Here is a 26,431-nt window from a genome sequence, read left to right as displayed (position 1 = left end):
CATAGTCCAAGCGAATTTACTATGAAAGAAATGAGAATCAGTGGAAGAAAGTTGGGATATAATAGTCTGAAAATTGTAAGAAAATGGGGACACATCTCAAAACTGAAGCAACCATCACTTCGTCAATAAATGAAAGTGGAAATGTTAGCAAAATACAAGAAATTGGGTGATGTAAAACTCATTTCTCATCATTGTTTGTAGAAAAATGTTTTGCAAAAGCCTCTTGTCTTCCCCACACAGTCTGCAGCAATGAGGTTTTTATAATAAGCATGAGGCCAGCTTTTGTAATGTCTAGTGAACTGCATGTCATTAATTCCAACTAAGCTCAGGTGCTTCCATCTGAACTTGTTATTAAAAAGTCCCCTTATAATCAGAAAAGAGCAATCCCTTTGACTGCAAGGAAGCCTTGGGTGATCTGACGTTTTTATTTAATCAAAGAATCCCACCTTGACATCTTCCTCAAGAACATAATCTTCACTGATAGAAAAAGAAAATGTCCTAAGGTGACTGATAGAAGAGATATTCTAATTGTCATCTAGTAATTATTTTAAATGTAATTTAAGCACTTCTATTCTTAGAAATGAAAATCGAGTAGGAAACAGGCAAAGGAATGCAGAAATTATTAGAACAACATCAGCTGATTATTAATTTGATCAGATTTAAAGCTATTTATATTTAAGAAAAATGCTATTCACTGGCTACTGCTATTGATAACATCTCCCACACTACATCTGAAGTAGTAAAAACCATTAATGTTACCCTAAAGATGAAGGCATGCTGGTTATTTGAAGTAGAATGCGATCACGGATATGACTGAAGACATTGACTTAAGAATCAAGTGAGAAAATAAAGCTACAAGCAAAACTTTCCATGTTCCTGTTTTACCTGAAGTTAGAAACTGAATGTTGAATGAATTGACAATATTTGCAAATATATGTTGGAGTTTGGGTGTAGTTAGCCTGAGTGGGGACTCACATTCAGACAATACAGACATCACCAGTGACTGACACTGGATTCCATTTACATGTATCTCTAATGGGACAAAATTAAGATTTCTCAGAGTTCTGAATTTTCTCTGTGTAGTGAAAATACTCATTAATAATTTGGATTTAGATAAAGTGAAGTAAAAGGACTTCCTAATTAGTTTATATTGCGATAAAATAGAATACTCAAAGGAGATTTGATCTTCTGTACACATTCCACTGGAGATGGAGGATTATCTTTCCAGCACATGATTTATTTGCAGAGATAAAGTGCAGACTGTTACCCAGCCAGTGAGGTAGGTCTGTTAATACCAGCAGGAGGAGTTTCACTAGGTGGCCATAAGGAGGAAGCTGCCTAATCTCAAAGGGGACTTACTCTTGGTATCAGTGTGCAGTAGTCTTTTTTCTGTCCCATCACAAGTTCTGGTGCCTCAGTAACCAGGGCAAAAATAAAAAATAAATCAACAGCATGCTCTGAGTTCCTTCCTCTCCTTGTACAAGAGAGAGATGGATGATGAAAAGAACTCCCAGTTTGTGCTGTAGAATCAGCAAGAGGCACTGCTTATGAGAACTGTTACTGGACTACATTTATTAGCATTGAAAAAAGCAAAGATTTATCTTTACGGAGTGCAAAAACAGTTTTCAGTTCCTCTATCCTCTTCACGTTACATATCCACAATACAGTTCAACAAATATGAATATACGAAAATATGCTGCAAATATTTTTCTTGCACTCTCCATAAAAAGGTTAGCATATGTACTGTATTTTTTTCTTGAGGGAAACAGATGTCAGGAACTAGGTACCTTACTGTTGCCATAAATGTCCTCTCTGTCTGTGAAAACTTTGTTTATTCCTCTTATACGGTTTCTCACTTCCTTTTCGTTCTCTCTTTGACATCAGTTTATCTTTGAATTCAGAATCTGAACTTGGATGTGCTCTCTGGAAGCATGACCTGCTGTTATTATCAATGGAGTGTGCTGCTAGCAGAGGTGGGAACCTTCCGCTAACCTGAAGGATTCTTTGCAGGGGAAAGGTTTAAATCACAAGGACTGGGGGTATTTGGAAGGCCAGATTACCATCCGCTGCACGGACACTTTTAGAGTGCCTTTCTTTAAACAAACTGCATATACATTTTTCTTTGAGACGTCGGTGAGGCAGATTTCTCATTTTCCAAAAGCCTCCTGGATTCTTTCAGAGCTTTTTCATATCAGCATTATTCAACACTCGCATAGCACAACAGAAGTGAAAGCCTTGCATAAGGATTCTAGCTTTAAATGATCCAAATACAAAAACTGTAAGACTGTCTTCAAAGCAGCATGTAGACAACATCTGAGCAAAGAGGGTGAGAACATCTCTGTTCATCTTTTCCAAGTATAATTTCATAATGCACAGCAAATACACGTGGTGCTGCAGAAGCGCTTATTGGTTTTAAAGGGCTCACTAGGAGCACTTTCTACACATTGGCATGCAAGTTGTTTCATTCGTTTTCAAAGGGGTGGCAACCTGTTTAAACAACTGCTGTATTACACTTCCCCCAGCGTGGGGGAGAGACGAGGTACAGCACTTACAGCTGTCAGAGATACTCAGCAGCCCAACTGTGAGATCCTTAACGCTAACGGAATTCCACGCTCATTCTGCACTAGTGCTGTTCGACTTCACGATGTAATTACACTTGTTACCAGCCACAATTTGCTGTCATCACGTAACTCTGAAGAGAACTAACAAAGCCTTTAGGGCACCGTAGCCAAACAATATAAAAATGTTAAGGAGGAAGGACGTATAGCAACTATTTGTCATAATCATGGGACTCACTTCCTACTCCTCTATGTGAGTGATTCATCTTTTAAAGATTAAAATAACAGTCATTATTAAAAAATGCTCACAGTATGAAAAACTGCCATCTGTGCTATGAATAGGAACTTCTGTAGCGCCGTGAAAATCTTCTTTGATATCTGCACTGACTGTTTGTGCACAGATCACAGTTGCACAGATACCTGCATGTTCTACGTCAGATGTTTCTTGAAATTTTGCATTTGGATTGATTAAGAAAATCAGGATGAAACTAATGAAAAAGTAAAAATTAGTAAGCATTTTGCAGCTTTGTAACGTGGAAGCAGGAATTAAAAAACAAAAACAAAACATATTTCCATGTTATTGTTGCTGCTCAAGAGATGATATCACGAAGTTTCAATCTAACACCAGACGTATTATAGGTATGGTGGCATCTGCAGCATCCTAAGCACAGATGTACACACAGGTCTAAATTTAAGGACAATTTCAATTTCTTTTAATGTTAATGTGATCTTAGTTAAAAAGTTCTGAGCAGATGTTACATAACAAAAGCATAATATCAAAATAAAGATTCAGGTGGAAAACATTAAACGTCAGATTATCTGAGAAAAGACATTGCAGGTGTAACCAAAGCAGTCAAAGGAAGTTGCTCGAGTGCCTGCAGAGTAAGCAATGAAACTGATCTATTGTGCTGAAGAGATGCTGCATTTGGAGATTCCAAAAATGAAAACAAAGTTGAGGCAAGAAGTCCACTTGTGTGAAGCTCTGACAGTTGTCTTATAACTATTATGAAAATAATAATAATATTTAGTGTAATTTACTAAAAGAAGCACAACTAATATAATAAGCTTCATAAACAGCTGCATTTCAAATGTTGTTGAGGAGCCAGACAGAATATGTTATAAAATTCAATGCACTGATGACGAAGGTCAGCATAAGAATTTCAGAGACACTACTGAAAGCATGGCATCAAAAAATGGAGAGAATAAAATACCAAGTAAGAAAGGGATATCAAGATAACTTGCACGTTGTAGATTTAAAGAAAGGATGTTGGCAGCATCGGCTGCAAAAGAGAACACGTGGCTTGCAAACAAGCATTTCCAAGGGAAAAAACAAAGTCTCTACTTTTGGCCACTTTATGCTTCAACTAGTGATGTGTCATCTAGGAAAAATACTGCGTACTGAAATGATGGATTGGATGTTACAAGGCAAGATGAGAACAAGGAGACTGAGTCACTGAGACAGGGTGACAACTGAACTTTTCAGTGGTAAGACTACTGACCTTCTGTCCCTTCAGTAAAAGTACAATGTGAGAATTAGTGCATAAATGACCTCCCTTCATAAGGACAGGCACTCAGAAGAGACGTGAAGAAACACTGGAGACAGAACATAGAGATGACTGTGAGTTCACAAGATGTTACGAGGGATGTTGGGTATGAATAGAAATAAACAGCAGCTGCAGAAGTGAGTGGAATCCTGAGAGTTTGCTAAAGATGCAATGAGAGAGCAGTGTAGAAGTTCTGATGGAATAGAAAGGAAAATAGGGGAGAGGAGGAAAGATTGGTAAGATATGGTCATTAATTTTAGAAGCATTAAAGAACTGAATTATGGGTCTTGATGAAAGCAATTTGTTTTGGCTTCATGGAAAACATAATAATCTGGCACTTCTCTCTTTCAAAGAGTTTGAGATCTCAAAACAGATAAGATTTTAAGCAGACTAAAATTCTACTAGGGTTCAAGATCCTGTTCCCTGTTTTTTAAGTTATGAGTTCAAAAGTCTTATCCTTGTTGACATTTGTTCCTGAGAAATATGTTAAAATACTCCCAGCGAAAGAAAATATTTTGAAGCCAGCAAATGGATGGAACTACCATAAACTAACATGAAAGTACCAGGAACCAAAGGTGAGGATTTAATATTAAGTGTCAAAATGTGAGGAATGTAAAAAACAGGAATATATAAAATACTTTATTGATTTATTCCAAGCTGTAGAAAATGTTTCACCTCAGACCTGATTTTGCAGGTCCACTTTTACACACTTTAGCTTTTGGCTTCATGTGTAGATAAAGCATTCCTGTGAGTATGTGACACCAAAAACTACTTGATGTTGTTGTTGTGCCTTTGTTTTGTCATTATTTTGTTACTATTTTTCCCTTGTTAAAACATGAAAGTTGCTGATATGAGAACTTGCTTATCTACTAAATCAACACTTCTTGTGTTTTAGGTGGCAAAGTCTACAGATATAGACTAAAGTAAACATTTTCTGATGTTTCCTCAGAAAAATCTAATACTTCCTTAGCTATCGGAGGTCTCACAAGATCTCTGCATTTGCCTGTCAAACAGAAGCTGTGCAGCTGTAAGTAAATGATAATTGGAAAGACAATGTTAGTGGTATCCAAGCATCTCTCTCCAAGCAGCTTGGTTGTGCGCTGCATGGAATAAAACCAGGATTGGCTGAGTAAGGGAATTTGCTGTTTCCCAGGAAAGGAAATTGCCTAAAGCACATCTGGCCAAACGTTCTACGTGTTTAGTTTTGACAAAATATACATTTCAGCTCTTCTTATAAGGTGAGTTCTGTAGAGCGAGTATCGTCTTTCTAAAAAGGGAAAGCTCTAATTTGTACTTTAAATATACTGAGCACTTATTTGCTATTTTATGTCAAATATTATATACACTCAGCTATAACACAAGCAGGAAATCCCAGCCTAAGCATCAGTATTTCATTTTGTAGGATGAATGTATGATGAATGCAAACGCTTTGCTCCATACCCTCAGTACAGTTAAAGATGAGAACAGTGAACATAATACTGAGAAGCAGCAACTGGCCCAAATTGTAAGTTTCTACTGAATCTCATACTGGCATATATAAGATTCCATGCCAAATTATCTGTGTTCCTTCCTACTTCAGTGTGGCTAAGAATGAACTGCGACACCTCATAACTGGAAGGAGTCAGATCTCTGTCATTCAGCTTTTCTGGAACAAGCCCTGCCCTGCAGAATACTTGTTATGCCTCTGAGGCTCAGTAAAAAGGCTGCATTCAGGCATCTTCCTTCCTCCTCTCCAGTTTTCAAGGACGCAAATGTATTTAACTGGCCTTACTTTTCACACCAGATTTCCAAATTTAGCTGTTACTACTTTCTTTCCCCCTGAACTCTGCCTGGCTTCCATTCCCCGGAGAGGCAGAGAAGACCACTTCCTCCTTCACAGCTGGGAAAGCTGCTCCCGAGGGGATGGAAAGGGTGAAGGATCACAAACAAATGCTCCAAAAGATGCCCCAAATGCAGCACTCTCCCGTAGTGACGGGTTAAAGGGATGTATATTTATCCCGTTGGCAAGGTGAATGCTCACTAACGTTCCTGGGTGGTGGGAAAGAATTCTTCATTAGAGTAATATGAGTCCATCAGACCCAGATGGGGAAATAGCAAAACTCTCCCTTTCCCTTCAGTTACTGCCACCGTAGCCAGGAATTACCAAGGAAAGGTCAGGGAAATGTGAGCAGGGTGACCCCCAGGGTGCTACTGAAGAAGGGGGTGAGAAGCACGGAGAACTGGTGGTTCCTGCTCTGCTGGTATGGGTCTGCCACCCAGCATTTGTTGCCTCCTGCACAAGGATACCTGCACTTTCTGTACCTTTTCCCTGAGCTGCAGATAGCTGCCACAGCGATTGGCCACCAATTCATTCATTCAAAACAACAGCAACAAAAAACAACTGTAAAAAGGTGAACTGATTCCTCCTCCCAGTATTCATACAACCACAGTTCTCCCTAGTGGAGGTCTGAGATACAGCAGTGTGGCCAGGCAGCCTCTAAGCTCTGCTTTGTTCCCCATTGTGGTGCTGGTCAGGGGCCTCCCAGAGTCATTGGTTTTCCTAAAGGTAAGTAGGTCCCACATCAAACCTTTAGAGTCTCTCCAGTCTCTCCTCAAAAATCCAGCAAACCTGAGCTGCAGGATCAGGCTGGCAATGTGACTGACAGTGTGACATATGGGTGATATTGAGATCTCAGTATCCCTTAAATCTCATCTTTGATATGTGTACAGTCCCTTGAGTAGAAACATAATAATTAAATCATCTAACAGACTATTCTGGTCATCCTCACCCTTTCCTTTTCTATTTCATGAAGGGACTAAAGAGCCCACAAAAATATAAGCAGAACAATTAGGACCATCTTCCAGTTCTCCTCATCAAGAAGATGCTTTCAGGGCTGCAGCATGCTGATTTTCAGCACTGCTCTTGTGGGAGTCCCATATTCCGTAGTCTAGCATTGAGAAGAACAGAAGAGGGAACAGACAATTTAAGAACAGTTATACACAAGCCAACAGGACACTCTCTTTAACTTCAGACGAAAAAAGCATTCAAAACAAATAATGAATTTGAATGTCTGGTTAGATATTCAGAAATCCTACACAGAATCTAGTGTATAAGTCTAATCCATGTGGCATAATAGCAGGTTTCTCAGTTACATTGCAATAAACTGCTATGCACATGACAATAAACATTCTTTCAAAACTTTACTGCAAAGAAAACAAAATACATCTGCACTGTGCAGAAAGGTACCCAAACTCCTGAGCAATGCAGGTAGCTGTCGCATTAATATACTTCGCTATCACCACAGAACCTGGAACGGATGGGAAATATATCATTTTCACACCAAACTCTACAAATACGTATATTTTGTACGAAATATTCTGGACTGTATCTCAAACCTTGAACATTTTCTTCCATGTCCTCTGCCTGAAAGGATGAAGGTTGGCAGATGAACATTGCACAGGTCACAGTCCTACCAGAACTCCAACCTTCCTGGGAGTCTCCAGAATGGAATTCCAGAGACTGCCCTTTTCAGAAGTACCAAAGCATTATGTAAAGAAATCCCAACTGCTTTCAATAAGGTAAGCAAATGCAGTTAGCTGTTACAACCATTTTTGTCAACCCCTGAACACAGTTCTCATGATATAAAGAGTAAAATTACATTAATGTGCTATGTTAGACACAGCAAGCTGGGTAAGATGGTCTGCCCCAAGAGATGGTGGTGAGGCACACTGGGATCTTCCATCTACCACTGAAACTTTGGCATCTGATCCACGCTGGTTGGACGAGCATGGCATTCCCCTTACTTTAACTGTGAGAAACCTACAGCTCGTGGTCCCCAGCCAAGCAGAGCAGCGGGGCGGTTTCTCTCCAGGAATCAGCGCTCTGTAGTGCTGGTTTCTAGAAGCCAACAAGAGGGAAAGGAAACTCCTCTGACATTTCAGTGCACGCAGCTCTTTCCCAGGGGCTGGTGAGGTAGCATTCTGCTTTTGTGGGGACATTTCTCATTGCAGAGATCGTGGGAGTGTGGAGAAGAGCAAAGCTCCTTCTTACAACTCTTTTGTACAGCCAAGCTTCCATCTCCTCTCTGAGATGTCCCCTCACCTTTTCCAGGTGTTTCCCACTTGGGAGGGCAGGAGCCGCCCCTCACTGCAGGCAGTGCCTTGGTGCTGGTGGCTGTGTGAGGCTGGATTTGCAGCTCACGTCGATGTTATCGCTATGAGACACAGCCAATTCATATCGATAAAAACCAATTAAAAAGAAGGATGAGCTTAAAAACATCTAGCTCCTGAAAGCCATGCACATAAATGATACTCGGGTCAGAGATCCTCTGACATATGGAGTCTGCGTCGGGCTGAAAACTTTTAATTCACCCCCTCTTGTTTCCTGTGCAAGGACGTGCTCCCGCTTGCTGCCGGACGCTCTGGACAGTGCCGAGTTACACCATGCCTTAAGCACAAGCTAAATCACACCTTCGCTCGGGGAGTTCATAAAAAAAACCCCTCAAGTTCCTTCCAGAAGCACAAACGGGCGCGCGAACCGTTTCCCATCACCGCGACCGCACTGAGGAGCGCTGCCCGCTCGGAGCAGCTCCCGGTGAGCTGCAGCGGGGCCGCCCGCGCCCAGGAAGTCCCTCGGATCCGCCGGGGTCCCGCTCCCCCCGGGGCTCTCCCCGCCGTCCCGCGTCCGCGCGTCCTCCCGGAGGCGAGGGACCCCCCCGCGGAGGGAGGGAGGGAGGGGCGGCCCCTCCGCATGTCTGCCTTCCCCTACCAACTTATCATATAAGGAACGGGGGGAGCCGAGCACCGGCGGCAGCTCGGGACGCGGCGAAGCGGGAAGAGGCGTTCAGGGGGTGGGAAGGCGGCGGAGCTCGGGCCGGGTCTCCGTGGGCACCGGGCGGGCCGCCCGCAGCGCATGGCCGCGGGGCGCTGAGCTCCGAGCTCCGGGCCGGGACCTCCGCGGGCAGGAAGATGCGGCTGAGCGTCTACTTCACGTGGGGCTGCAGCATCGTCCTCGCCGCGGGATACAACGCCTTCGGGAAGGGCGCGGAGCCGGTGGGCAAGAAACAGTACCAGGTCCAGCACGGGCCGTGCAGCTACACCTTCCTGCTGCCCGAGGCCGACAGCTGCCGGCCGCCCTACGTGCCCAACGCCGTGCAGCGCGACGCGCCGCTTGACTACGACGACTCCGTGCAGAGGCTGCAGCTGCTGGAGAACATCATGGAGAACAACACCCAGTGGCTCCTGAAGGTGGGATAACGTTTCTGTCCTACGAATCGGGCTTGCGGTATCTCCCTAGCAATGTCGTGATGGGCTTCTTCCCTTCTAACATCCCTAATTTCACACAGCATGTGCTCTGTGCTAGGTTTCTGACCTGCTTTTCTATCCACGAGTTGTCTCGAGTCTGAGAAGTTAACTTTCCAGCTCAGCAAGGAACAGATCACTGCAGAGTCTGCCATTATGCTGGAGTTCTGCAGGGTTTGCTGTTACATTTGTGCATTTTGGGCAACCCGTCATGGCACGGGTGGGCAGCAAGCATGTCTGAAGGCTCTGAAATGAGAGCAGCAGCTCGGAGTGTATAATTAACCAGCACGAGCTGTTCTATCTCTGTTTAAACAATATAGAATGTGCCGTTGTCTGAGGCATGATAAAAAAAAATAAACTGAAACGTGATCTCAGAATTTGTAGGCAGAAAAGAGAGTAGGTAAAGCCACAGGGATAAATGTAGCTCCACGTGAGGAATGCCAGCCTGGCTTGCCTTGAGGTTAGCCTGCTGAAGTGATGGGATTGCAAGAAAGTTCACTGGCGGATATCCTTCACATCCTGTAACATTTCCACTCAGACATGCAAATATTCAAGGAAAAACACACTCGCCCCAAGGTGTTTCAGATGCCACATAGCTTCCTTTAGTGCCACTCCATTGGAACTACAAGATTTGTTGCCCAAATGGCAACATTTGTAAAATTATACCTGAAACAGCTGGAAAACATTATACTGCATCCATTCTTAATGTGACTGGAGTGTAAACCTCACCACCATGCCACATTTCTACAGGAACTTGATTCTAGACGTGGCAGCTCAATGTATCTCACTGCCACCTGGAAGAGAGTGACAGTACAGTTTAATTGCACCATAAATGTGCAATTCCATGCTTATACCCATCTGCCTATCAGTAAACACGCCAAGGACTTAACTGAGAATTTGACACAGTAATTGCAGGACGATGCCCTACGAGTTTATTAAAGAAACGTTGCAAATGGAGAGAATTCAGAACTCTCTGTAGTAAGCAGTCCCTTTTTCATTCTAAAATCACATCATTATAACATAATTTTGCATTGGGGTTGCCTTAACTCATTAGTTACAGCATTACAGAACTAGCATGGCAGAATCAAAGAAACCTGCTAGTGAGTGTGTGTGTTTCAGAAGCAGAAGCCTCTTCAAAGCAGAAAGTGCATTGTGTTCATCTACCTGAAAATGAGCACAAAAGCTTAAATCCAAAACGCACACACTCAGAGTGTGCATCTAAGTCTGTCTTCATGGGCTCAGGATGCGTAAGCCCATAAATTTGGGAAAGCTAGCAATGTCAGTAGCCTTATTTTTCTTTTAATGTCACAGGCAAACTTACTTCCCTCCACATATGGACTTATCTTTCTACTTATTAATTTACAACACTCGCTATTGTAATGTTAGACCGACATTACCAGATGTGCAGTGCAGATGAAAACCACACAAAGTAACACAGCCTCATCTACCCAGCTGGTAAGCAGCTTCCCAGCATAAACAGCAAAATCACACACGGTGCTCCTCTGCTAAATGCCACTTAAGTAGGAAAACAATCATAAGTGACATCAGGTAAACAGAAAGCAGCCAGCAAATTCCAGCATCCTTATTTAGTAAAAACTGCGCTTTTCCTGTCACCCTCTGGGAAGTCAGCTACAAGAGGAATAGGATAAGTGCCTCCAACCAATTCTTTAGGGGATCAAAAGAGAGATTCTGTTTTACAAGGCAGAGAAGCGTTTCTTTTAGTGGAGCACAGATTTCCAAGTAAGATGCTGTACAACAGACTGATTTTTTTTTTTTTTTTCCTAGCTGTTCCACAGCTAAACATCCTGTAAAATCAGCACTGTTTGCCTTTTTCACTATTTTAACACCTGCTCTCTATGTCATCTGTTTTGTTCACAAAGAGACTCCAACAAAAGTTGCCTTTCCTCAGATTTGCTTTGCTGGTGACACCTGGTCTGCCAAGTGAAGATGAAAAAGCAAACAATAACCTTTAAAGTTGCTTACTGGGTTCACTTGATGTCTTAGTGCTTTTGTTTTTAAGATCACCAATACACATTCCCAGGTTCATATTTCAAGTTACCAAAATGTAACACCAGATTTTTCAAGGCTTCTAAAAAAATATATGCTCCCCCAGCTTTTCTAATGTGTTAAAAATGTAATATAAGATTAATTTTAAAATAACCTGATATCAGTGCCTTAGCAATTGCATGAAAGCTGCTCTAGTTTGTACTTAAAAAAAAAAAAAGTTAGTTTTGCTCACTGAAGAGGCAGCACCACCTGTTTTCTTTTGAAGTCAAGAAAAATACACGCCACATTTTTAGTGTGGATCAACTTTTCAAAGCTGTTCCTGAAGTTCTGCACATCCCAAAACATTTTTACACTCCTCCCTCCCCCGTCCTGCCTTTAATCCATCAACTAAAGGAAACATTATGTTTCTGAATGAACAGTAGGCTGTATGAATGGAACAGCATGGGAAGTGTGCGCTTTATCTGGTTAATGGACAAACACAATGGGAAGAAAATTTGTTATGTAGGGCCAGGTTCTTTCCTGCTCTAGTCCTGCATACAGAGCAGAAGACTTTGTTCTGCCTTTGCTACCAGTTAAATTGGCTGCTGCTTCATGAAAACCCTTCCTTTTTTTTCTGTCCATACTGCTTTAATGCCTTATGCCACCACTGTACATACCACACATATAAGTGGAATGTCTTTTCAAAAGTAGATTATGCTTAAGGGTTCAGATGACATACCAGGACAAACCACTATTCCCCCTAATCCAGTGTTTAGCAGTAATCCAGTAAGTGATGCTGTAGAGCAAAGGGCAAAACCCTAGATCAACTGCGCAATAACATACCTGAAATGAACTTTCTTCTATGACCTTTCCTTCTTGGGGATCAATTTATGTACTACAAGTGCAAGATTTTCAATTTGAGGGGGTAGGAGTTTGAGATACAGATATAGATGAGGTACAAGGCTAAAAGTTTTAAGCGTAGTCACTTACACTGGGCATCATCCTTGAGAACTTCTTTATATAACATTGGGTTTTCAAATATTCCCAGAAGACGGGCGATTCCCATAAGGTCCACAATTAAACAAATCTCTATCCAAAATAATGGCAGTTTAATCATTTGGAACATGACAGTTCTACTGAAGGGACTGATTTTTCAGGTATTAGGGCACAGAAATAACCTAAGGCTTACTCGAATTTACTTCTCAGTACATAAACTAGATCAGGAGGATGTTGGACTCTGTCCAAAGCAATATCATAAAAGAAGTGGGTCATATCTTTTCTTTCCTTTTAGAAACAGTTGAAAACAATTTATGATGAAACTGATAATAGCACACGGGATGTAGGTAATTTATTTTTTAGTATATCAGCAAGTCAAAAGACTAGAAGACTCAGATCTGTGCCAGGAGTCAACATTAAACATAAAACTAGAATTTTACCGTGAACCATCCTAGAAGGGGAATACTTTGCTGACAGAGATTCAGTATCTTTGCGTATTCTGAACTTATCTTTGCTTTTTCTTACCCTGGAAGCTAGAAACTCTTTGTCATTTTGAAACATATTTCTTCTCTAGGGAAAACATATTCTGACATTTTAAGATGTTTGGGAATAGATATGTATAATATTTTATGAATAAGTACCAATGAATGGTTATAATTATTGCAATACTTATGCAGAAGTGCATATCTCAAATATAAAAAAGATATTCTGACATGCATCATCCAGAAACATCTGCATGCAATAGATAAGGACAAATACATGTAAAGCACTGGATTTTGAAATACGCAAGAGATGTTTCTGACTGAATCAAGGGCTGCATTCCTTTCTTAAGTGATGCATCTGTTTTCACTTACATGTGAAAAGTGCTTGTTTCTGTATATCAACTATGTATTTGCTAAGAAAAGAATGCTGGCATGACCGAAAAAGAAAATACCGTTTTAGTTTGAGATAATACGAGTTATTGGATAAAGTTTCTGAGCTACTTCAGATGATCTGACTGCAGTCTACTGCTGCTGCATCTCCTGTAGGTAAATTCTTGGGAAAGGATTTGAAATTATTCTTGCGTGTGTTTAAAAACTGATGTAAAGACTGCTTCTGTGTCATTCCACGAGTACCAAATTGATGAAACAGGTATGAGACTGTACAGAACCAATGAAAAGGAGCAGAGATTTTCTTGTGTAGTTCTACAAGAAAAAATGGAACTTGAGAGTTCATCATGTTCAAGATGTGATTAGAAGAAAACATGGTAGACAGACGCTTGTTTTACTGAACCAGTCTCTTATTAGCATTCAAAGTAGATTCTCAAGTGCTCTGTTTGTTATCAGTATGATCACAAATTAATCACCTTTGGCCGGTCCAAATAGCAAATTGGAAGACTTCATCAGTTGTTGACAATAAGTGCGGTTTTGTTTTCTGCTCCTTCAAGTGCACATACAGGAAATAAGCCTGGAGATGCCTGAGTTGACAGGCTTAACCAATAAATACACTGCAAAACTCAACAGCACAATCTCTAGAATGTTTCAGAACCTCCTGCTGAGAGATTGAATTCCACACTGGTATTTATTTTACAGACAGTTAACGTATTAGTGCTCCTTCTTTGTTGTTCATCATGAATTAATTCAGTAATATGCACCCCCTCTAAGTCTACTGAGAGAAACAACTGATAACTTTTTTTTTTTATTTCTTCCTGACCTGAAGAAGTAAACTGTGACAAAGGGATTGCTTAGAACTGAATTTTGCCTAAAAGACACAGCTGACTATTTCCATTTCTATCTTCTAATACAGGAATATCAGTTCCTCCTGTGACTGTATTTTATTCTCATTTTCACACTACAGCGCTTGTGTTTTTGAAAATTGTACATTATACATTATTCAATTCACAAAACTTTTGACTGTAAACCAAGGTAACTCAGTAAATCTCTAATTATTTCCTATCTTTTTATATAATTTAATGTAAGAAACTCCTGTTGCACCTATTGTTAATGGGTGAAAGGCAGGAGCAGGACAGAGTAAATTTGTCCTTCTGCACCAATATGTCCATTACAGGGACAGACACGCAAAACACTGCCAGCTGATTTAGAAGATATGCTCTCCGAGCTTAGATGAGGGTCTCCGGCAGAGAGGTGCCACTCTCTGATCCTTCTGTGGATTTTAGCAAACCCAGAATTTTGTCAGATGACTCAGACTATCTTAATGAGCTCCCTAGAGTAAGTTCAGTCTGTCTTTTGAGCCTGGAAGAAAAGCAAGAGGAATGGAAAAGCGGAAAGAAATTCCCCTTAAAGAGGCAGATTTATCAGTACAGCTGAAGAAGTTGCAAAAGCTAGCGTGCTGCACAGCTCTTATCCCGGCATGCAGCTTTGGAATAAATTTTATAAACCTCAGAATCCAGGGACATAAGTGGATGGTAGAAGCATGGAACATGCTACAGAGATGATGCAAAATATACCAGTAAACATTACACATCCCATTTGTTAAAAAAGCTCAGGAGCCATAATTGAATCAGGACTGATGGCCTTTCCTTCAAGTTTGGTGCTCCCATACCCACATCCTGACAGAATGAAACAGAAGATGCAAGTTGCACTTCAGAGAAAAAAGGGTTCTGGCAGGCAGTTAATAATAAGAGGCTTATGGATGGGAGTCTTACAGATACCAGGAAAAACTGCAGATTTTCTTAAGCACTCAGGGAAAATGGGACAAAGACTGTTCTTGAATGAAAAAAATACATGGTGCATGTACTAGTATGTGAAACAAGGATATCACACTGAGAAAATACGTTGGAAGTTGAAACGCACCCAAGTAATTCTCTCACTGGTAATAACAGCTAAACCACTGAGAAAACAATTTGTCAGTGCACTATAAATATCAGTGTAACCTTCAGGAAAAAGGGAATTTCTGTGGGACCGAGCGAGAAGCTTTAGGATAAGCACGCACATTTTTACCTGCCATTTTAGTATTTGAATTTCTCAAAGTAACAAAACATAAATTACAGGTGAAAAAGTAATAGGAGGATCAGATAATTCTGCAGGATTAAGTATCAGGAAAAAAACAGAGGTATAGCACTGTAATTTAATACTCAGAAATGCCTCAGAGATATGGCACATTCCACAGTGGAACAAATTATACCAAATAAACTCACACATACCAAAAACGTGAAAGAGCACTTTACTACTGGAAATTCTGTGATCATTTCATTTCCTTTAGCAGATATATCTCTAGGAAATGGGGCAGAGGAAAAAGACTCGTGTTTTTTTTTTCTCTACAATTCAACTACTGTTTTGTGAATCTAAAGGCTATTCGAAACTTAGGGGAAATGTTAAAGAATTCTTCAAGTTACAAAATCCAGATCCATACTTTGTGGGGAAAAAAAAATCCCACACCTGCAAACACTCAGTGTTGGTTTTCAAGTTGCCTAGAAAAATACAGTTCTATCCTTAAGTACCTTTTTAAAAAAAATGCTCACTAAGTTTTCCAGGCCAAATAATTACTGAAAACCATGTTAGTTTTCATCTGTTAGCACAACAGGTTAACCTAAAGTTAAGATGTTGGTTACAAGCTCAGGAAATGCATCCTGCTATGTGCGTGATGAAGAGGCTGGCTGTCCTCATTTCAACTTCCAGAGTGTTATGGCTTAGCCTGGAAAGAGAGAAGGGAGCTACAGGAACTTTCATATTGTTTTTATACTGCCCATACCAATCTTAATTACTTTCTCTAATAATCTTCCAAAGGCCTATTGAGGTCATAAGAAGGTCTTGCTGGTAAAAAATGAGAAACTGAGGGAATATACAACCTTCTCTCCATTAACTCCTGTTAGTAAAAACATGGAAATCTAGCATCCTTTACAGAATAATGTTATTCACAGAAGCTGTAAGGAGAGAACCATTTCCATCTCTTAATGAGTGAATACTCCACAGTTCTTGGGTGCCATCAACTTTCTCTACAGTTCAGTTGTCTTCAGAGATTCCTGTCAACCTCAGTCATCTAGCATTTTAACTTCACACAAAAACAGTGCTTTTCTCAGTTTCGTATTTGCATTCAGGACTTGAGCAACAACACCTATCTAGGGTACCATCTGGGGAATAACATTTCAACTTTCTGTCATCAATTCTGGTCAGATTAAAATCAGCTTTTTGTGGTAATGTTTTGTAGTAATGTGGCTGAGAGCTTAACAGAGTGTTCTGTTGAACAGCATTCTATTTTACACTTTGCAGTGCTTTTTATTAATGTAACTATTTGAGACACTGGAACACTTATCCTACCAGGAGTGGCTGAGAGAGCTGGGGCCGTTCAGCCTGGAGAAGGCTGTGAGGTGACCTGATAGAGGCCTTTCAGTATCTACAGGGGAGCTACAAGAAAGACAGGGACAGACTCTTTAGCAGGGTCTGTGGCAAGAGAACAAGGGGAAATGGTTTCAAGCACAGAGAGGGCAGATTTAGGTTGGATATAAGGAAAAAGGCTTTCACAGTGAGGGTGGTGAGGCACTGGAACAGGTTGCCCAGAGCTGTGGTTGATGCCCCATCCCTAGGGACTCCAAGGAAAGGCTGGATCAGTCCCTGAGCAACCCGATGTAGCTGTGGTGTCCCTGCTCATTGCAGTGGACAACATGACCTTTAAAGGTCCCTTCCAACTCTAAGGATTCTATGATTCTACAGTTCTACTGGTAGCATTTCAAAAGTGTCCTGAAAGCATATGTGATGACTGGAATAATTTAGTGTAGTTAAAACTAGTGTGTTAGAGAATGCTTTTGTGGGACAGCATAATCAATGATACAACTGGTGTCATTCAAGCTACTTCAGAGGCAATATCTTTTATGCTTTTTGAATAAATTGCCAAAACCACATGATACATGCCTAGGCAAATATTTGTTCTCTAGTGAAAAAATAATAACCTGACTGAACAGTTCAATAAGATTAATCCAAACAACAGTCTTCAGACTTCAGTCTTCAGACCTTACTGCAAGCATTAAGGAATAATTCATCTCATGGTTCAGCTTCACTGCTATGCTTTCAGGCCTGCACCTGCCATGTGTGATCCTGGAAAGAAAAAATCCCCCTTGTTCCATTCTGTCAGGGAGTTGGAATGCGGAGACACCCAGCTGAGTGGAAAGGGTGTTTCCTGGGCAGTAACCACAGCCCTTACCCCCAGCAGCTCCCCAGCCCCCACAGGTGCTACCTGACGTCAGTGTACGAGATGGAAGCCTTTCATCCCATGACCTGATATGTAGTCTTGTCCTGAGGCATTTGAGTGAGCTGAGAGGTTCAGTTTTGTTAGCTGTCACCTAAAAAGCATCTTTTTTTTTGTCTTCCTCTGAAGAACTTGTATGGATCATACTGAGATACTTTGTGTACTTCCCTCAGGTCCTTCTAACTACAACAATGTTGTGTTGAGTGCTTTTCTTTGAAACAGTTTTCCTCCCCATTTCCCATTCACAAGATGTAAACGCTTGCACGATCATAGTTCAAATCAGCAGTTTCAATGTGAAATACAAGGCAGCTCTCTTAAGAGGACGTGCCACTCATTCATGAGCAGTAGCCTACTTTTACACTTCACCAGCCACCAACTGACCAACAGTTGCGCAGAAGTCAGTATGTCACAAACACTCCAGATTATATGTGAAATACATGTAACAATGGTCGAGGTGCTTACCATCCCTTCCTGTTGCATTAACAGAGAGCCTATCCATTTCAAACAATTAATATTCAATAAAATTCCCCGCTGAACACTTACGGAAAAAAAATTCCATAGTTTTGCTTTTTTCAGAAAAAAGAAACCCAAACTGGTTATAAGGAGGGTAATTCAGCTATTCAAGGGCAACACCAACCTACATTTTTTTAAATACAACTTTAAATAAATTGATCCAGTAGGAAAAAGACAGCTTAAGTGAGTGAGTTAAAACAAACACAATCTTAGATTTTTTTTATCGTTTTAAGGAAATGATTTTTTTTTTTTTTAATTTAAAAAAAGTCTAAGTCTCCTAGGAGGAGGTTCAAACTTTGACCTCATATTAACTGTTCCTTAACAGTTCTTTACTTATGTGTTCTTTACTTATGTCAAACTTCCATCCTGATGCCACATTTTCTGTCTCGTATTACCTATGAAGTAACAGTAATAAAAACAACAGCAACGCAACACAAAATCAACAAGAAAATCAACCAACTTCATGTGACTGTTACTGGAGCCTTAATGGGAATGTTTAGTGAAAAGTACCCTGACGTGATGAAATGGAGTCCAAGTAATGAGAGGGTAAACCTCAACACTAATAACCTAACCCTTAGGAGAGCTATAAACTGAAACAAGTATAAACAGTCTGACCCCTGCTGAAGACTTACCAAATACAAACAAGGACTCTGACAGCAGAGAATAGGACAAACAGTTAAACTACAGTTTACCAGCAACAGGAGAATGTTTAAATATAGTTTAGTAATATCCTTATATTTTTTTCCTGACACTTTCACGTTTATTTGATTTACTTGCAGAGGAAACTTATCCGTGTCTTGACATCTTCTTCGTTAGGGTAAACTTGATTATTTTAAGAAGGCTCTGATGACAGCATACAAAATCCCAGGCATGTAGAAAAGTTCCCACTGATTTATTAGTGAAACTGAGATTTCATCTTATGTATCTAAATATTTGTCTTAAAAGGCAAAATATTCTTATTTTTTAAACAACTTAAAGTTACTAATGGAATAAAACAGCAAATCAAACACAGTCTCTAAAGCTTTCTTTCACATAGACTAACTAGTAAGGATACCAGCAGGAATGCAACAGTGATGATTTTAATGACGAGGAAATGCACATTTCCATTTTCTTGGCCCTCTGAAATCACTGTGGGAGTAATGCTTCCCAAGAGGCTAATCCAGTCAAGTTCTTCATTTTCCCCAGTGGGTTTCCCTCCAACTTCACCATGTTGTTTGGAGTCAATTAGACAATTCCACTTTCCAGCTCTCTTTTGTAACTCACTGTCTTTATGAATTCCTAGTTGCCTTTCACAAATCCCTGACACAAAACATTTTGCACTTATGCAGATCTGAATCCTTTTTTCTTTTTTTTTCTTCCCTTTTGTCTCTTTAAAGCAATTCATCTTCCTGACTGTCCAGTCTCAATTCCCTTTTCATTATGACTCTTGTTATTGAGGATTTCAAAATCTGGATTGTTCTGTCCTCACTGTTAAATTTATTTTCAACTCCTACACCTGCACGTGTACTTCTGTGGGTAAGGGGCTGCATGTAGCGTTAATGGTCTTGTACTTTTTCCACTGTTATATCTGGTTAGTCATCCTTGGAGCAGTCTTGATCCAAGAAAATCTCCTGAAAGTACCATTAAAAGTCTCTCTCTTCAGTGGGCTATTGTAGACAGAGAGCTTTCCTCTCATGTAATACCCATCCATCCTAAAGTGCATACTTCGGTTCTCACCATTTTTGGTGAGAGCTGCTCCCCTTTAGTTATAATCAATAGCAATAGAGCTGTTTGTTTAGCTAGGATCTGGCTCCTGTTTCTGGTCTTCATTGAAAGGCTCCAAGAGGCTGCTGTCTGGCTCTAGGCTTTCAAGAGCACTGACTGGAACTCTGCTCAAGAGGTGACTTTTCATCACTAATTGAGCACTCTGCAGGGCACCAGGGATAAAGAAGAAGTTTTCTTCTTGGTTCTGTTCCAATAAACGAAACTGCTTACTTTCAGATAGATAAACCCAGCTATTGAGGCAAAAATAAATTTCTTTTTATTGGGATTACATCATTTAAATTTTTTTTTGTGTGTGTCACCCACTACATTTTGCTTCTGCAATATACTGCCTATAAGCACTGATCTTTTTTCCAAATATTTGTGTTTGACCACTCTTTACACAGTAGCTTCCTGTTTTATCTTTCAAGCATGGAATTCCTCAGAAGCTTTTGCTTTTAAGACTCTTAACTGTGCTAACAGAAAAACAATGGCAAATAAATAAGTACCATTTGAGCAGAATATACCAAAATGTTCAGATTTTGAAATAAGCAGAGGTGAGCACCTGAGCTTCCCCTCAGGCAGAACTGTGCTACTATAGTCAGTCAAGTCCGTTTTGGTTCTGGAGTCCTGCTTCCCTGACCCAGTAACTCAGCAACATCAGGGAAGTTCTCTGACAGCTCTGGTCTGGCAAACAAGGAATTTGCAGGCTTGGGATGAAATTTTAGTAACTTTTCAGATACAGCACCATTCCCTGACCACGTAACATATTAGCAATAGAAGCAATGGAAAGGGAGACTTTTTTGTTTCTTTGTCCTGTCTCAGAGATGCATAATGGCTTACAAAAGGAACCATGTGAGATAAAGGTTTTCTCTTTTTGGAAATGTACAGGAAAATCAGTCTGTGAATTCTTTGTAGGGAAATTGAGTTCTTCAAAACTGAAGTTAGCAGCTGATCTTGAAGTCTGGAACATTCAAAAACTGGCGTGTCTTCAGCTAAAATGAATGATTTTCTCTTACTAGCATTATCAAAGCTTCTTCAGAAAACCTTCTAAAACCTCCTTAAACTTTATTTGGCATTCAAAATACCACAAAGTCTAAAAGCTTCTCAAAGTGCTTTCAGTTTCCTCTATCTCTGCAATTAAAAAAAAAATCTAATGATTTTTCATGCTGAAAGGTGTTCTGTTTGGAAAAGGAGACACCCAGTTTTATAGCTTACAAAAGGGACTCATTGTATTCCATAGCTTCCTAACTAGTTTGATCCTTGAACTCCGAATCATTCTTCCTCCTGGTTGGAAGTGGAATGCAAGATGACTGCTTCCCTAGAAAGCAACACTGAGAATGAGCTGTGAATGCCTAGCTCTCTTTCACTTCCCCAGTAGCATAGTTTGAAGAAGAGGAATTTGTTTCATGTTTCCTCAGAAAACTGCTGTACCACACCATGAGCTCTTCTATAAAATAAGCTGTTTTGTTGAAAGAGGAATTCTTAATAAGCTTCACTTGATATTGTAAATTGAGAGAAAAAGTAGTTTCTTATTAAGGAAACTCTGTACCAGATACAAAACTTCTAAAACACTTAAAGCTACATAGCTGTTGCCTTTCATAAAAAAATATATTCTAAGTACTCTCTTCAGCATACTGTACAGAAAGTATTTTCTGCTGCCTGTGGTTTGGTGGAATGGAAAAAAATACAAAAATAAGAAAGCATTACTTTAGGTCTGGGATAGCACCTGTGTTTACCCAAATGTATATTTTCTAATCTAGAATCACATCTTTACACCAGTCTGGAAAGTCTTATTTCACTGACAGCACCATGCAAGTACAACATGCAGCTGAAAACTTGCATGGCTTTCTCTCAAAAGTTTGACTATTCCATTTGTGAAATTATAGTTCAGTGCTATAACTCAGTACTTAAAAATTTAGTATGGGTTGGCAGTATTTCTTAAGTGGTTAGTAAATAAGGAATCTTGTTCCTGAATTGTTGTGGCTTGTTACACATAATAAGGAATATTTATACTCATTTCAGTGAATGGCAGAAGCATCACTGGCTTCATGCCTTCCTGGCTTCAGTGCTACTGAACTTCGGCAAAATGCCATTCATGACTCAGACTATTTATTTATTTCTTCTTTATTTTTAGACTAATGGGAACTTTATGAATTCCTTCCCTGATTTCTAAAAGAAATATAATTTAGCTGTGATCTTGAAAAACAGTGATTCAGAATCTTAGATTACTGCCTTAATCTGTTACTCTTAACGAGAGTGGTTAATCACCAAACAGTTGAGGTTAGGTCTGAAGACACTGTTGTTAAATTTCACTTCAAAATTATCTCTTTATCTGTACCGAAACTCAGATTATTTAAAGATTTGTCAAGATGAATACATATTAGCAGCATTTTTTGAATTCACAATGTTTGAGATTTTATTTACATCTCGAACAAAATGCTTATCTAGGTGCCATAGAACATGTATGCTTCACTGGTAGTACAAAGCACATAATGTCATCCTCCAAGCGACAAACCTGAAAACAAATGTACAGCTGGGAGAGCAGTAGTGAGACATCACTTGTGCAAAGCAAGGCCAGGGTGTGGAGTCCTGGGAGCTCAACTTCAAAAAAGTTGGACTCAATGATCCTTATGCATCCCTTTCAACTCAGGATATTCTATGATTCTAAGTTTACAGTCGGGATAGCTTGAGATCTCAATGCCTATTCCCTTTCCCTGGTTACTATTTTTCTTTTTCCAGGTCATGATTTTAATTGTGACTGTTGTAGTTAGTTCAAAATATGTAGTAGAAAGTATGATGATGCTGTAATACCCTTCACTGTTAGGTACAAAATACTTTCAGTCAAGAATTCATAGTGAAAGTAATTCTTTATCGATATTTGTGCAGACAATAGAGGCACTTCATGCATTTTGTTTCATGCTATATTAATGTAATATTTATTTCTTATTCAAGTAATTATTCCCAATGAAAGTTTGAATTTTTTCCCTTTGATAGAAAATATAAATGCTTAATAAACATCTTACCCTATGTAAGATATACTCTTGCATCTGATTAAGTTAATAAACTTAGTCCACAAACGGCATTAACAGAATCATCTCTGCATATAATGTACTTTCTTTTCTAACAGTTAGCATTTAAATCTTTCGTATTTTATTTACACAGTTTTAGGTTTTTTTTTTTTCCTAATAAATCACAGCTCACTTTCAGCTAGTATTCATTTATGATGTTACTTTCACCTTCTGTCTGCTGACAGGAAAATGAGATAAGAGAAAAATCTTAGCTGGAGGTCTGGAGAGGCTGACATGCTCAATGGAGCATGTAAAAAGCTAATACCAAAGAGACATCTCAAGCATTCCCATATACATTCCCAAAAGATTTTTGTTTTCCCTCCCCTGAGAAACAGCAAATAGTCCTTAGGGACTTCCTGCTCTAGAGAAGGAAAAGAAATGTCCATTTTCCAGACGCGGTCACTTTTTTCTTCTGTAGTGTACCGTTTTTCTCAAAAGTGAGAGGCTACTGAAATTGAGAACTGACTTAGAAAACTTAGAAAAATGTGTCATTTTATTTAATAAAAGCTAATTTAAAATGGCTGAAGGTCTGATCGATGGGGATTGATGCAATGCCTTTTAAAATATTTTTTCTTAAGTCTATCAAGATGAGTGTTAAAAGGCATAGTGGTTCCTCTTTTTTTTTTTCCCCTCTCTTCCTACCTTTAAGCAGTAGCAGCACTGATGGATTTTGAAAACAAGTATGAAAGCTAGTTTAAAGAGATTAAAATTGTCTGCAAAATTGGAATTTTTATAATACATTGCAGTCATGTGCAAAAGATAAATATAAGCATAGATGAAGAACCTGGCAATATTGTGCTGCATTAATTACATATATGCACATTAAGCACAATGTGTGGCTTCATATTGCCTCTATGAGCTGCTATGAGGAAACTGCTGTGTTTGCATAATTAATGATACTAATTTATTTTTAGAAAAGTACTTTACATTTTACTGTTACCTATTTTCAATACAATCCAGAATGTCTTTCCCCAGAAAACCTTTCCAAATGCAGACTTCAACTATACTACAGATAAACAATTTATCTACTTGATATTTTATTTAATTGAAAGCAAAGTCTGTTAAAACATCTTCAAGAAAATTGCATTTTAGGTCTTTATATATGTAAATATGTGACGTGAATCAGAAATTTAAGGATACATGGATGAGCTTCTACAAAATGTCAGTTGCATATTTATAAAGTTAGAAAAAAAACAAAGGTTTCAAATTATGGGCTAGATTCTGTTTCAGATCCCTCATGAAGAAGTCAGACACAACCAGAATCCAAACTACTCTGAAACAAGGACAGGCAGCCAAGACCAAGCACAGCTGGGTTACGGATACTCATGGCATTTGGAATACGAGAAGTAGGAACATCTCGTCCATATTTTGAAAAAGTATTCAAAAAAGAATTGATGAGATTTATCAATGTTTTCCTTATTTTGCCTTGGCATTAGAACCAAACAAAACTTACGGTTGCTTTAAGTTTATTTTCCATCTTGCTCAGTTTTGTATATAAATGCAATATCATAGGGTACAAAATCTCCACATGATGTCTACAGGTAATCAAAGAGCTAATTTAGTTAAGATTTGAGTTGGTCTAAATTCACACTATCAGTTGTGAAAGAACGGGACATTTTTAGTAGGGATGCAACACAAATAACGAAAGCTTTTGACACCTGAATATATGTCAAACATGGTAGCCTCAATGCAAACTTAAAAAATGGTCTCCTATAATTGCTCGTTGTTCCCTTATCCTCCCATTTTTTCCTTAGGTTAGTGTATGCAGGCTTAGTCAAATAGTCCAGTGACGTAAATGAGAGCCACTTCAAGGAAAAGCAAGGAATATGTGTTTGGAGCATGGAGGCTTTGGTCAGCAGTCACCTCTTAGACAGAATGAACTCCATCAAATGCAGCTGAGCTTCATACATTACACATAGCGGTCGCTGGGTTTATGTGACTAAAGGTATTTTTCAGGCAAGATTTTGCTGATTTAAATACAAAGCTATTGAGGTATGACTTCAGATAAATTTTGACCTCTTTGATATTTCTAATAGCAGGTATGGTATTAGAAAGAATACATTACAAAAAAATCAAGATTTCAGTAGACAGGTTGCGAGAAAACCTAAAAACATGCTGTATGGGAACTGCTGAGACACAGCTTGAACCTCTGGTTGATCACCTGAGGTGACTCAGCAGTTCCCATACACATGCTTTTGGAACTTTCTCAAATTTACAGATGATGTCTCTCAAATTAGTAAATTACTTGATTTAGTAAACCTCATTTTATACAAGGAAAAAAGATCTTGATAGATTCTAATGATACAAATCACTATGCAAATTTGCATAAGTTATGCAAATGATCGTGCTGCTCCAGCCATCTACCTACTCCTCCCAGTGGACACAGCGCGGGGTAGAAAGCCATGATTAATACTATCAGTCTTTCTGAGAATAAATTCTATAGTTGACAGAATTGGATTATAAACATTAAAAATAAATCACCAAACGTTATATGGAAAGATCATTTGTGCCAGTAACAGACAAATTCCATAATGTAAAGGAAGCAGCCAGTACTATTTCTTCCATAAATATGGAGTAACGTTTAGAAAAGGAATATATACTTATAGAAAAGGAATATAGCTGTAATTTCTGCCAAGAACATAGGAATTTTATTTGTATAGACTAATCATTTGGCAGCAAAGAGCAAAACCAAGACCTCATTTATAAATTTAAATGAAAAAAAGATTAAGTGTCTACAAAATGTACAAATAATTTACTGATTCTTTGGAAAATCATTCTGTAATGTAGACACAAACTACATAATAGCAATCAGGAAGGCTTTTCATTTAAATGAGAATTGGCAAACTCATCTCCTTTACAAACAAATATTACCTCTCCTAATAGTTCAAACACAAATTTTTGCTAACACATGCTCCACATTTTGTCTTTTCTTTCCTGACAATTTAAAGCTTATAAAAAAAATAAGACAGACAATCTTGACTATTAAAATAATTTTTTGGAATGTGCTCCAATACATCTTTTGGCAGGTTAGTGAAGAATTTTAAGCAAATTTTAAGATTTCATATGATCTGAAGTCCTGAAGCATAACAACCCCAAACTGATATCCTTAGAGAATTTTGTCTCTCTAAAAATATGTAGTCATATTTCAAACCTTAAATACATTTTTTTATTTCCCAGCTGCTTTTCCACTTAAAGCATATTTTTAGAGACATGCTTTTTCTCCCTCTTTCATTTTTTATATTTACTTTTTTCAAGAATACATGCCAAAGCCTTAACAAAGCATTTAAAACGTTTCATTAAACCAAATCCACTGAAGAACTGCTGAAAAGCTAAGAATTATCACTGAAATATATATTTGTTACATAATTTTCACAAGTTTCACTTGCATGAGCAAAAAGAATTCCCCACACCAAATTAACAAGCGTCACCACACCACCAACAAATATGGACGATTTACATGGGCTCCATCCCTTGGTCACTTCACCATGTGACAACACCACATTCTCTGCAATGACTACACTTTGAATCTCAACAAACAAGCAATTCTTTCTTTCAGATTAGG

At 39.1% G+C, this 26,431-nt stretch overlaps 3 protein-coding genes across 9 annotated transcripts in view; 1 reads left to right on the top strand and 2 right to left on the bottom strand.

The window, feature by feature from the left end:
* The window catches only part of MCPH1 (microcephalin 1), a 120,999-nt gene that overhangs the window by 25,555 nt on the left and 69,013 nt on the right, over positions 1-26,431 (bottom strand). The window lies entirely within an intron of this gene.
* TMEM14A (transmembrane protein 14A) overlaps positions 1-26,431 on the bottom strand; it is a 199,077-nt gene that overhangs the window by 152,290 nt on the left and 20,356 nt on the right. The gene's annotated exons all lie outside the window — the stretch shown is intronic.
* ANGPT2 (angiopoietin 2) overlaps positions 8,893-26,431 on the top strand; it is a 42,663-nt gene continuing 25,124 nt past the window's right edge. For 2 of the 4 annotated variants that reach the window (XM_052697553.1, XM_052697531.1), the window contains exon 1: positions 8,894-9,328. In XM_052697553.1, coding sequence (XP_052553513.1) covers positions 9,050-9,328 — 279 coding nt within the window. In that variant the 5' untranslated portion in view covers positions 8,894-9,049. Of the gene's footprint in view, positions 9,329-26,431 lie in introns of all 4 variants that reach the window. The other 2 variants (XM_052697540.1, XM_052697548.1) reach the window with 2 other exon arrangements.

The sequence above is a fragment of the Tympanuchus pallidicinctus genome, unplaced genomic scaffold (assembly GCF_026119805.1).
Source record: "Tympanuchus pallidicinctus isolate F22 unplaced genomic scaffold, pur_lepc_1.0 scaffold1, whole genome shotgun sequence".
Lineage (NCBI taxonomy): Eukaryota > Metazoa > Chordata > Aves > Galliformes > Phasianidae > Tympanuchus > Tympanuchus pallidicinctus.
The sequence above is the reverse complement of the archived record's forward strand: the minus strand, read 5'-3'. Positions and strand labels throughout refer to the sequence as shown.